At 41.8% G+C, this 14,197-nt stretch overlaps 1 protein-coding gene across 1 annotated transcript in view; it reads right to left on the reverse strand.

Annotated features, from left to right (window-relative positions):
- LOC112254530 (ethanolamine kinase 1) overlaps positions 1–2,277 on the reverse strand; it is a 37,929-nt gene extending 35,652 nt beyond the window's left edge. The window contains exon 1 of the mRNA XM_024427203.2: positions 1,778–2,277. Coding sequence (XP_024282971.1) covers positions 1,778–1,981 — 204 coding nt within the window. The 5' untranslated portion in view covers positions 1,982–2,277. The remainder of the gene's footprint in view (positions 1–1,777) is intronic.
- Positions 2,278–14,197: the final 11,920 nt, after the last annotated feature.

The following is a 14,197-nucleotide window of genomic DNA, read 5'->3' on the forward strand; positions in this document are numbered from 1 at the left end:
AAGGGACCAAGGCAGGCAGACAAAGCCCCCCCCAGGCATGGGTGGCTCCCATTGAGAAAAGCTGTGTCGGGCGGTCAAAGGTGTCACGATCTCAGTTACAGGGCAAAAGGGGTGACCAGCCCAGATTAGGTTAGGCACACACACGTAAATATCCAGCGGGGACAGACACATTCTGGCCTCAATGTACAAAACAACCCAGAATGACTGGGGAGTTAGATTTGTCAGCACTAGAAGAGGAGTGAGAAGTTACTCTCACTAGCAAGGCCCCAATGAAACCAGTGTGTCATGTATCATATCTCCATCCAGGTCACCCGTGATACAAGTCAGTATTCGACTTCATCCATGTCTGAGGACGTCAGGAGCTGACGTGGAAACCGGCCACTAGCGGCAACATTGAGTGCTGTTAACTTCAAGTAAGTTTAACTTGTGGACAGAGATGGCGGATGAGCGTAAGCATCTGCCTCTGATTCCAAAGGTCGCAAATTCAAATCCAGCAATAGACATTTGTTTTGATATGTTTATTTTAAGCCTAACCTTAACCCCTATGTTAACCATTTGGAGTTCATGCCTAACTTTAGCCTTAAACACTTTTTGTGTTTTTTGACATTTAGAACAACTTGGAAATTTGACGTTATAAACATGGATGAACATCTAATTCTGACGTGAGACTTGGTAGCATATGTCATATATCTCACATGTCAACACATTGCCATAAAACTGCTGACATTTGGGCAGGAGACAAGCGTCACCCGATAGCAGGCCTACCTACTGCTTAGTGCCAATGAATAATGCATTTCCCCGAATGACTGACAGGAACCCTAAACATGGCAGGGTCAGAGTAATTCACACAAACAGGGTAATAAATAGGCCTAGCTAGGTCTATCAATGGACATCAATTCCAGTTTGTATGGAGATGAGTGAGGCGTGTTTGTGTGCCTATGCAGTTGGGGGTGAGTTGTGTCTTGTGTGAATTCAAAATTAGGTGTGTGTCTGGGGATTAGGTGTGTGTCTGGGGTCAGGAGTGAGGCAATTAGGATGGGGATATGAAGTGGTCATCAGACCATGGGTGACTCTCACAGGGTATTGTAATCCTCCAGACACACAGCATTGCCACTGCCATGTCCATCTTATCTGAGTGGACAGCTTTCAAGGTGCCTGTATTTACAAGAAGCTATCAGGGCAGTGGAAAATGTAAATTAGATAGGGGCTTTGAGCTAATACATACAGCCAGGCTCTATTTCTGCTGTCTAATGTTAACGTCATCAATGCTGCCTGACCGTCACGTCATTGCCAGCTGGTCACTGACAAATACAGATTACTGGACACATTTCATCCACACACACTTTCTGTAACCACAGACAAAAGGGGTTAGTTATCAATAGCTATATTTGCTGTAACGGTCTATTTTAAATACGTCACGTCTTGAAAGATAGAGACATATGACATTTCTATCAATAGATCTATGGAGCACTGAAGACTGACACGAAAATGTCTTATTCGTTCGACCTAAGAATCCATCAAAGTGGTTAGTTAGTTTGCTACTACTACTCCCAGGGCTCAACCAAGCTAACGTTAGCTAGCTAACACCACTAACTTTCATCTCAGCTTGAATACCTAACTGCAAACTAAATGCAAGAGAAGCCAATGATAAAATGTATGCACAAGGCGAGGAATATATCAAGGGACTGGTCTGATAGCTATGCTAACTTTAGCTAGCTAGCCAACTAGTGATGTTGGACCATTGGCGCATCATTCAGTGGAGAATTGTCAACCTTACCTTGGTCTTGACATGGTTCATGTCCCACGCTGGCCGAAGCTGCTTTATCAGCTTCATTGCTCCATCCGTTACATTATTTTCCTCCACGAAAATCGGGAATTTTCGAATTACCGGCGACCCAACAGGCACGTGTATCTCAGTCTCCATCATGTGGTTAATTTTCCGTTTCGAATAATTAACAGATATTTCTGGAATTCGGGACATAAAAAAATAGCTAACAGTTGTTTTATGAGCTGGTTGGTATAAACGGCTAACGTTGGTTAGCAAATGAGCTAGCTAAACCAGGGGCTTGTCGGTGTGAAAAGCAACGGCGCTGATGAAGAAGATGCAACTACCGGTGAAATCCTCTTCGGTTTTCTCAGGAGCCGGTCAGTCCACGACACGATTTCCTCCGACTTGGCACCGCCCTCGCGAAATCATCCGATGCTCGACAAGCACACCGGTGGGCTCGGCGAATGACAACCAAAGATTTGTGTGACGACAGCACTCCAACCCGCGGACGGGGAGCACGCACACTTTTTAAGCCGAGTTTGTCCGAGTGGAGCCGAAGAGCACCAGAGAGTCTTCTTCAGTGCTATGGTTTCCAATCATATACAATGAGTCATTATTAAATAACATGAGGGGCAACATTTATAACCTTGAATGAGGACCTACTTTGGATCAGAAAGCCCTCAAATGTCATTGTTTTTGCACAACATTTTAGGCTTATTGAGTAGTCACAGGCACTAGACATAATTTGGTGCGGGGCGCCCCCAATTTCATCCAGTGGGTGTCAGTGTTGTAATGAAAAAACCAGGCGATTACCAGTGCAAGCAATGTTATTACATTCAATATACAATGGGGTCTGAAATTATTGACACCCTTAATAAAGATTTAGCAAATACTGAGCTAAATTATATGCCAACAACTGGGAATTCATATTATTTTATACTAAAGCAATTGTTTAGAGAAAGAGATTTTGTTAAAAAAAGGTAGGAGTCAAAATTATTGACAGCCCTGTTATCAATTCCTTTTAATACCTCACCTTGCAGGATACGTGCAGAGCGACAGATTTGTACCTTGTCAGCTCAGGGGTTTGAACTTGGAACCTACCAGTTACCTTGGAACCTACCTTTAAATGCCCATTGCAATAAGAAATAGATTTTCCTGTATTTACAGTGCATTTGGAATGTATTCAGACCCCTTATTTTTTCCACAAAATTAATTAAGTAAAAGAAAAACCATCACTTTTTTGACAATCATATCAAAATGTCTTGATTGGTTGTGTTCATGACACATTAAAACGTAATATTTTTTAATACATTTCTTTACAGTTAAATTACATGTATTTACTATAAATCCCATAAAAAGGGAGGTCCCGTTAAAAAGATTGTGACCGTACAAATGTCATGGTGTAATTCACACTCTGGATGTCACTTTCAAGTGAATTTACTGCTGTATGCTAATACCCTTATATAAAATTCTGGGCTTGAATGCAAACACTGTAATAAGACTTTTGGAATTGATTTATGATTTATTTGCACAGGGAAATGTACCAAACCGAAGCTGATGCATTTCATGCTTTGAACTTATTATATTGAACAAATCCACCTTTCATCGATTAAGTTTCAAAATATTATGCCCCCCCTAAACTGGGTTTGTGCCCCACCTTGGCCACCCAATTCAAAATGTACTGGACATGCCACTGTGTGTGTGTGTGTGTGTGTATGTGTGTGTGTGTGTGAGAGAGAGAGAGAGAGAGAGAGAGAGAGTGTGTATGTCACTGGAGGCTGATGGGGGAGGACAGCTCATTAAAATGTCCGGAATGGAGTAAATAGAATGGTATCAAATGTTTTTTATAGGTTTGATTCCATTCACTCCATTCCAGACATTACACGCCATTCCAGCCATTATTATGAGCCATCCTCTCTTCAGCAGCCTCTACTGGTGTGTGTGTGTGCACAGGTTCCTGCACAGGTGGGGCAGCTCAAAGCTTAAATGCACCAGCGTTCCATGAATATCTGAGCCATGAGGAAATGTTTACATTCCCACATTCTCTCTCTCTCTCTCTCTCTCTCTCTCTCTCTCTCTCTCTCTCTCTCTCTCACACACACACACACACACACACACACACACACACACACACACACACACACACACACACACACACACACACACACACACACACACACACACACACACACACAATCACACTCACACACAATGAAGCAACTCCTCCATTCTAAACTAAACTCAGTTGTCCCTCTCCACGCCCTACCCAATTTCTCATGTCAAAGTGCATGTTGACACACACACATTTTAAGTTTGATAGATTGTGAGTCTGAATGGGTGTGTTTGGGAAGTAGTGCATCTCTGCCTCTCGACATAAGTCTTGAATGGCTCATTTATACACATGCAATCACACTGTCAAACACTAGGTGACATACCAACGCAAAGGCTCATGCACACACTCACATGCACACACACATGATCACATAATGGCTGACCCACAAATGCAAACACACTTTCAAAAAGACAAAGATAAAAACACAGCACACACACACACACACACTAACACATCTAACTGACTGCACAGCTGTGGTAAAGGGGGAGTGCACGGTACACACAAACACACACACACACTTGCATGCATGCAAGCACATACACACACACGCATCCACACACACACACACAAGCACACACACACACACAGAAGCACACACACACACACACACATCTAACTGTCTGGGGGATCTAACTCTATTGTAGAGTTGACAGATGGTCTTTAGATGGTGCTCAGTTAATGATTAGCTATGTCATCACTTAATCAGAGTACCATTAATCTGTCACACACACACACACAACACACACACACACACACACACACACACACACACACACACACACACACACACACACACACACACACACACACACACACACACACACACAGGGTTGGTAGGGTCATTCACTGCCTACATTTACCATGGCACAGTCAGTTCAAACAGGTACATGCTGTCCATTTTATACAAACCACAGCTTTCTTCTGTAATAAAGGATTTGTAAAGCCAATGTTAGAGCCATTTTGTATGTTAAACCAAATGTGTATAGAAGTTTTTTTGGTGATTTATTATCCTATAGAAATTGTATGAAAACGGTTTTATTTATGTGGAATCTCCCTTTAATGGTTATTTCTACACCAAGTAGCCAAGTGTGAGTTTGCTGTTTGAGGTGTATTTAAAGGCTTTGAGATAGTGTCACTAACATGTGCTAGGAGCCTGCTGCTAGAAAGATGCCTTAAGATACAGTTTTCAACTTTCGTAGTGGCTTCAAATAATGTCCCCAACATACTAATAGGCCACTTCCTTTACACACCTTTACAAGGACTGTTTCAATGCGTTTCCAAGAAAAAGCATGACATGTAATTTATTGGTTGAGTCAAACCTCATATTTATTGTAATCAGAAAATGTCTAGGTTTGTCACAGTTCCTCAGCAAATCCAATGATATAAATCCAAACAGTATAAACAACAGGATACGGTATAACCACTTACTAACAAAGGACCTGTGTGACAAACTTGGACACTTTGTGAGTACAATAAATATTATGTTTGAGCAAATACATTTTCTTGGAAATGCCTTGATGCAGTCCTTGTAAACAGATGCACCATGCCCATGGGGGCCACAGAGGCACGTACCCCTTCAGCTCTGTCCTGTTTAAATAATAATACTAATTTTAGTTGTTGCTTCTCTATAATACTACTGGCCACCTAGCAATTTTATGAATTTAGCCAGCCCAGATAGGTTCCCAACCTCATAACTAGCTACCAAGAAGCCATTTTAGGCTATTAATCAAGTTAGATTAGCTAACTTGTCTTACTATCTTAGACTTTAGAAATGCAAGCAATAACTAAATATAGTGAATTAGATTCACATTCCATTCAATCTTTTACCCAGATTTTAGCAGTATGACGACCCACCCACTCTGTCTGCCGAATTCTTTCTCTTTGCTGTTTTCCTTAATAGGATGTTGGTGGGCAGAGCCACGAAGGTTGTCAGCAAAATGGGACACACCTGGGCTCTGGTGTGTCCCAGGGATAAATACACCTTATTTACTTATTCATTGAGGAGACCCTCTCCACATAGACACAATGTATTTTTGGTTGTGGTATTTTGCACCTCTCAACACCCCTCACCATCTATGCACGCATCCACTCACTTGCACTACGGATTACTAACTACACACACCATTGTTAATTGTATATAGTTTAGTTAATAAATATATTTTTGTCATTCCTTGTTCTCTGCGTTGTCTCCCTTTTTATTACGGGCTACGAGCCGGTTCGTGACAGCAGAGATGCAGAGAAGCATATTGAGTTCCTTTAAAAAATGAATCAACAATCAGGAGAATACAGACAGCGCAATATGTATGCTGAAAAATCGATGAGGGGTGGGGGGGTTCTAAGCTGACATATGGAATTGTTTTAAGGTCATATTATATGTAATTTAGCTCTTTGATTCAGAATTTTAGGACCCCCTTTGGTATAAAAAATATATATATACAGTACCAGTCAAAAGGGTTTTCCTTTATTTTTTACTATTTTCTACATTGTAGAATAATAGTGAAGACATCAAAACTATTAAATAACACATATGGAATCATGTAGTAACCAGAAAAGTATATATTTAGTAGTAACCAAATCAAAATATATCTTATATTTGAGATTCTTAAAAGTAGCACCCTTTTCCTTGATGACAGCTTTGCACACTCTTGGCATTTTTTCAACAAGTGGTGTAAAGTACTTAAGTACAAATACTTCAAAGTACTACTTAAGTAGTTTTTTTGTGTAGCTGTACTTTACTTTTACTTCACTACATTACTAAAGAAAATATTCTACTTTTTACTCCATACATTTTCCCTGACACCCAAAAGTACTCGTTACATTTTGAATGCTTGGCACACTTATCAAGCGAACATCCCCGGTCATCCCTATTGCCTCTGATCTGTCAGACTCATTAAACACAAATGCTTCATTTGTAAATTATGTCTGAATGTTGGAGTGTGCCCCTGGATATCGGAAAATAAAAAATAAAATGGTGCCATCTGGTTTGCGTAATATAAGTCATTTTAAATTATTTTTATTTTTGATACTTAAGTATATTAAACCAAATACTTTTAGACTTTTACTCAAGTAATGTTTTACTTGAATCATTTTCTATTAGGGTATCTTTACTTTTACTCAAGTATGAAAAATGGGTACTTTTTCCATCACTGCTCTCAACCAGCTTCACCTGGAATGCTTTTCCAACGGTCTTGAAGGAGTTCCCACATATGCTGAGCACTCGTTGGCTGATTTTCCTTCACTCTGTGGTCCAACTCATCTCAAACCATCTCGATTGGGTTGAGGTCGGGTGATTGTGGAGGCCAGGTCATCTGATGCAGCACTCCATCAATCTCCTCCTTGGCCAAATAGCCCTTACACAGCCTGTAGGTGTGTTGGGTCATTGTCCTGTTGAAAAACAAATAATAGTCCCACTAAGTGCAAACCAGATTGGATGGCGTATAGCTGCAGAATGCTGTGGTAGCCATACTGGTTAAGTGTGCCTTGAATTCTAAATTAATCAGGGAGTGTCATCAGCAAAGCACCTCCTCCTCCATGCTTCACTTGGGAACTTCACGGAGATAATCCGTTCGCCTACTCTGCATCTCACTAAGACATGGTACCAAAAAATCTCAAATTTGGACTCGTCAAACCAAAGGACAGATTGCCACTAGTCTAATGTCCATTGCTCATGTTTCTTTGCCCAAGCAAGTATTTTCTTATTGGTGTCCTTTAGTAGTGGTTTCTTTGTAGCAATGCGACTATGAATGCCTGATTCACGCAGTCTCCTCTGACCTGTTGATTTTGAGATGTGTCTGTTACTTGAACTTTGTGAACCATTTATTTAGGCTGCAAATTTATGAGGCTGGTAACTCTAATGAACTTATCCTCTGCAGCAGAGGTAACTCTGGGTCTTCCTTTCCTGTGGCGGTCCTCGTGAGAGCTAGTTTCATCATAATGCTTAATGGTTTTTGTGACTGCACTTGAAGAAACTTTCAAAGTTTTTGGCATTTTCCGCATTGACTGTTCTTCATGTCTTACAGTAATGATGGACTGTCGTTTCTCTTTGCTTATTTGATCTGTTCTTGCCATAATATGGACGTGGTCTTTTACCAAATAGGGATATCTTCTGTATACTACCCCTACCTTGTCACAACACAACTGATAGGCTCAAACGCATTAAGAAGGAAATAAATTCCACAAATTAACTTTTAACAAGGCACACCTGTTAATTGAAACGCATTCCAGGTGACTACCTCATGAAGCTGGTTGAGAGAATGCCAAGAGTGTGCAAAGCTTTCATCAAGGCAAAGGGTGGCTACTTTGGAGAATCTCACTCTTTTTTGGTTACTACACGATTCCATATGTGTTATAGTTTTGATGTTTCACTATTATTCTACAATGTAGAAAATAGTAAAAATAAAGAAAAACCCTTGAATGAGTAGGTGTGTCCAAACTTTTGACTGGTACTGTATATAAACATTTTTTTTAAATAAAATATTGAATTTGGCCTTAACTACTACACGCCATAGAATAACACATTCATAAATGTCAAAAAGGACAGTCACAATATTTATCATAAGATTTTGAAGTGTCTCTGTCCTATATCTAGAATATATCTTGTAGCTTTTTTTAAAACATATTTACAGTAGCATCCCTCCAGACCATCCCCCCAGCCCAGCCAGGTCACCCGTGATACAAGTCAGTATTCAACATCCATCCATGTCTGAGGACGTTGGGAGATGACGTGGAAACCGGACACTAGGGGCAACAGTGAACGCTGTTGCCTTCAAGTAAGTTTCGGTTTTACTAGGGCATTGTGGACGTGGATGGGGATAAGGATCTGCCTCTGCCTCTGAAACCAAAGTTCAAATCCAGTTTTTGAGATTTTTGTTTTAACCCTATCCCAAACCTTAACCCTTACTGTAATCATTCAGAGTTAATGCCCAACCTTAAGTTTTCAGAGTTATTGCCTAAACTTAACCTTGAACACTTCAAAATTTGACGTTTGCAACAACTTTAAAATTTGATGTTTGAGAAACATGGATGAATGTCTAATTCTGACATGAGACTGTGAGAGCTAGTTGCCCAGCTATCCTCACATACTTTGTGGCTCCTCAAGTTTTGGTGGTGCATGAAACCCCTACTTATAAAGGAAGTGGCTTATTAGAATGTTGGGACATTGTTTTAAGCCACTGTAGCCACTGCTAATAGGTCACCAGACTGAAATATCCAGGTTTACAGGGTAAAGACAAACTAACTACAGTGGTTTCATACAGGACAAGCATGCAATTTCACATACAGTCATATCTGAGCTGGGTATGACAATGCAGACAAATATATGTCTAATGCATAGCTAATCAAAATCAAAAGTCTTTACACAATACAACACTTTAAAACAAACATTGTGTCTGTAAACATGTTATAAGTCTGTCCTATTGTGTATCAAGGCATGCTAATGTTATACAAAGCATCTGCCAAGCTATGTTGGCCATCTGGACCTTACAGAGCTCTGGACTTTTATAGGGACCCCTTTTCACTAGTTCCTCTGTATGCCTTTATGTCCTGTGCCCTCCCTCTTACCCCATGGATAGCCCATGCTATCTCTCCCCAACTCTCTTTCTTACTCTTCTTTAACACACTCTGCCATTTCAACTTGAACTAACGTCTTCCTCCCTTTTCCTTCTGTCTGTCTCATTTACTTTTCTCCTATCTATCCTGAACCTGCCAGAATGGGGATCCCACCTCACCCACACACTCTGCTTCAGAAGGGCTCCAACCCAACCTGCACTGCTTAATCTCCATCTCCCTCTCTTTCCCTTTCTTACCCCCCTCTACCCCTCCCTTTGTTTTCTTGTTGGTTTCAGTAATTTAAGTGTAATGACATTTATGAGCTTCATTCAGTTCAGTCCCAGTCTCATGTCTCTCGCATGCCACATGTGCTGATTTAAGGCCGCTCCTATAGGAGAGAGTCCCAATACAGGATCAGTGATCTAGATGGACAAGGAAAGGAAGCAAGTTAAAGACATTCTCCGGTACTTTGTATACTTTTTAGCTTGTAGTTCTGAAAGTAGCACTCACGAGCCAAAAGTGGTCCCTGAAAATTGGTACTCAATCACATACATTATATCAAGATTTCAGCACCACGCCATTGTTATTGTTCTCGCTCTCTGCTGTCTGTGCATCATGTGCCGCTTGCTAGCTGTCACTCAAATGGTGAGGGGCTGAAGCTCATTGGTTGAACTCAAATTGCTAGGGGGCTGGCCCTTATGGGAAAATGGCATAGGACAGCTTCCAGAAAAACAGTTGCTTTAAAATTTAGGATTTTGTGGTTAATTGAGGTAAGACAATAATTCTGCTCATACGGTAGATTATGCATGTATAAACAACACATTAACACACCCAGTCCACAGTGGGAGTTTTGAAAAATGCTTAGAAGTCGCTAAAGTTCCAGAGTGTGTCTGTAACGTTCGTTATTGGAAGGATTGGACCAAGGTGAAGCGTGGAAGATGAACGTGCAGCTGTGTAGGGCTAACAAGCAACAATACAAAATCAAGATCCCACAAACAGGTGGGAAAAGGCTGCCTAAATATGATCCCCAATCAGAGACAACGGTAGACTGCTGCCACTGATTGGGAACCATACCGTGTGTTGGGATGTGTGTGTGTGTTTGGGCATTGCCACTCTCCTAGGTTTGGGTCAGTGCACAGATATAGGGGCTCTGACTGAGGGAGGGGGAGAGAGGGGAGTGGGAGGGTAGCTATAGGGTCATTGTATGTGTGTGTGTGTGTGTGTGTGTGTGTGTGTGTGTGTGTGTGTGTGTGTGTGTGTGTGTGTGTGTGTGTGTGTGAGATCTGGGTAAGTGACCACGTGAGTGTTATATGCATATCTTGAACTATTGTTGAACTCAGTGGGCCATATGGTAGTGAACACAAAGACTTAACTCAAACCCATTTAATAGACAGCAATAGTAATGGCGTCTTTTTGTAAGCACTAACGGAGGCTAACTCCGCCATGGCTTGGTGTTAAAAGCCTATAGAGAAATGAATGGGGTTTTTGGAGGGTTTTTTGATAAATGCCGAAAGTAAGGTCTGTGGTATACACAGGTTTAGGAGATCTTATACAGTACATTTTGTTCTAATTTATGAGGTAATCTCTATCAGTGAATTTTGAAGCATTTATGACATCAAAACAAGCACATAAAGCACATGAAGGCTTCATATTTCATTAAGGTCCTGTTAACTGACTGATATTATCTCATAGAACAAAACTTTTATAAGATTCCCTAAGCCTGTGTTAACCTCGGACCTTATTTTGGGCGTTTTTCCAAAAACCATACAAAAAAAAAACGTTTATTTCCCCGCAGGCTTTGACCAATGAGCCATGGCTAACTCATTTCCATTTTTTAGGACTAGCAGCAAGCGAGCTCTGTACTGTTAACCCTTACCCTAACTCCACCCCTTAAAGGTGAATAACAGGCCACATCCATCTACAGCCTCCATATTCTGCTCTTCAGACACACACACACACACACACACACACACACACACACACACACACACACACACACACACACACACACACACACACACACACACACACACACACACACACACACACACACACACACATACACACTGCTCTGTTCTTCTTTCCCCGACTCTTCTCCATCCCCATGCCCCCCTTCTTCTACTCCCTCTCCTCCACCCCTTCCTCCATTATTACCTCTTCGTTTGTCTTCCGTCCTTTCATTTGCAGCCCAGGCCTTTTCACCTTAAACAGACAGCAGCTGTGTGGTGAGGGCTTAGAGCCACTGCAGGCCTGAATGGACTGTTACTCTCCACTGGGTTGGACAAAGCTGTGCTTCCCCAGCAACACATCAGCTACAAATTAGCCTGCAGGCTCTGGGTCCTGCAGGGGGAGAGACCTGTGTGTGTGTGTGTGTGTGTGTGTGCATGTGTCCAGGCTGGGGGATCCTTTCATGTCTACCAACACTGATGGGGTGGGGGCTAAGGGGAGGGGCTAGAAGTTGTTTTGGGACCATTGGCCTGGTACAGTATGAGTGACAGCTGGGAGTCAACAGGTTTAAACCCCCCAGCTTCTCTCTGACAGGTAATGGTTAACAGGCTGAAGGGGGTTTGCCCTTCCCTGTGGGTGGCATGGTGCGTGGGTTTGTACGTGTGTACGTGTGTTTGTTTGTTTGTGTGTGTGTGTGTGTGTGTGTGTGTGTGTGTGTGTGTGTGTGTGTGTGTGTGCATGTTTGTGTACATGCATTTGGGGGTGTATGTGTGGGGGAGTGTCTGTGTTCTGAACTGTAGCCCATCCCTGTACAGTAATGTGATTATCTTCTCAGAAAGAACCCTGAGGCTGGGAATTACTGGCTGAATCTCCTTCGCTAGCACTATGGGACACCTCCCTCCTTCTTCTCTCTCTCTTTTTTCCATTTGCCTCTTTCTTTCTTTTTTTCTTTACCCCTTTATTTCATTCTTTTTTCTTTCTTTTTTTCTTTTTTTCTTTCTTTCTTTCTTTCTTTCTTTCTTTCTTTCTTTCTTTTTTTATTTCAGCGGACAACTCTCACCTCATTACCCCTTAAGAGAATCATTCATGATGGGACATGCATTGCACTGTAATTCTACCGAACTAAGTCACGAACTGATTAACCATGATTAACCATGTTAGCTGCCATTGGATCCAATGGTGATTTTACTTGCAGATCTGTGATCTGTGATCTCACTTAGCTCTCAGTCAGACCTTTCCCATGTCAGAGATGAAAGGAATTGCTCTGATGAATGTCCAGTTCAGTAAACTCCCCACATCCAGGTAAAGAGAGAGACAGAGAGACTGAGGGATGGAGTTAGACAGAGAAAGGTAGATGGAGCTACTGCATGTCTTCACTTGTCCGTATAAAATAGGTCATCCGTTTATCTTGTCTTTGTGTGAGTGTGTGCTTGAGTTGGTGTGTGTGTGTATTTGAACATGGGTGGGTGTGTGAGGGTCTATGTCTATGTGTGTGTGTGTTCCTCTCTCTGAGATGCCAGATAGCAGAGTGTCTATGATTATCAGAGGATGTAATACTGTAGATGTAGGCCACTGTAGCCCTGACCAGACCTCTGACATCACCCACTAGATGGCCTGCCAGACACAACAACAGTAAACAACACTACAGTAAACAGGCCAGGCGGACGGACAGATGTCCTGATCACTGAAGGGAGGTCACAAAACAGAAACAACTCCGTATTTCAGTCATTTAGCAGACACTCTTATCCAATTAGGGTCAAGTACCTGGTTCAAGGCCACATCAACAGATTGTTCACCTAGTTGGCTCAGGGATTTGAACCAGTGACCTTTCAGTTTACTAGCCCAATGCGCTTAACCACTAGGCTAATTCCTATAAAAAGATAAACAGGATGGATTTGCTATAACTGACTCCAGACTCTTAATGAACCCATATTCAACTTCAACTTCCTTTACAAAGCAGAAAAATATAAAAAAATGTGATCAAAGCATGTCACATTGAATCTGAAACTGAGCTGTAGAAAAGGAACTCCATACTTTTAGAAGTAAAGACAAAGCAAGTGTCGCTGAGTCAAGGAACAATGAATGACTTTACCGCAGCCAGGTGACTCACCTCTTACAGACTTGTATATTAGTTACAGCCGGTGTGTTCGTGTGTGTGTAAGGTGTGCCTCTCTCTTATCTTATGACCCTAGCACAATAGGGAATTTTTTCCTGGTAAGGTTCATTCCATAGGTAGGATGTTACAGCAAACACATTAAGGCTGAAATTAGAGTAGGTTGTGTGAGTGAGTGTGTGTGTGTGTGTGTGTGTGTGTGTGTGTGTGTGTGTGTGTGTGTGTGTGTGTGTGTGTGTGTGTGTATGTGTGTGTGCGCACTCATGCACATGCATGTTGTAGCTGTCAGGTATGTGATGAGTAGACATGAGGGTGAGGAAAGGTATTTCCGCTCAGAGGTGCTTGGTGTCCTCTGGGATTCACTGGGAGTGGGAGAATGTGTGTCTTCCGTTTAGCTGAAATAACGTGTTAAGTTTAGCTGAAAGTGTATGTGTGTGTGTGTGTGTGTGTGTGTGTTGATTGGGTGACAGTGAGTGTTGGCATGTGTCTCTCTGATGTGTTTGGTTATCAGGTGACCTGTCAGATTGTCGCACCCTGAGTAGAAGTGACTAATACACAGGTTGTAGCACTGAAACAAAAAAACCTCATGACTCAATTAGCTCTATTCTCTTTCTTTGAACGGAGGGACACCATCTCTGTGTGTCACACATTTAGTGAACAGGACACTATGAGATCCAGGTCTGTTATCCAATACACAACACACATGCGC

This window comes from Oncorhynchus tshawytscha, linkage group LG07, assembly GCF_018296145.1.
Source record: "Oncorhynchus tshawytscha isolate Ot180627B linkage group LG07, Otsh_v2.0, whole genome shotgun sequence".
NCBI lineage: Eukaryota > Metazoa > Chordata > Actinopteri > Salmoniformes > Salmonidae > Oncorhynchus > Oncorhynchus tshawytscha.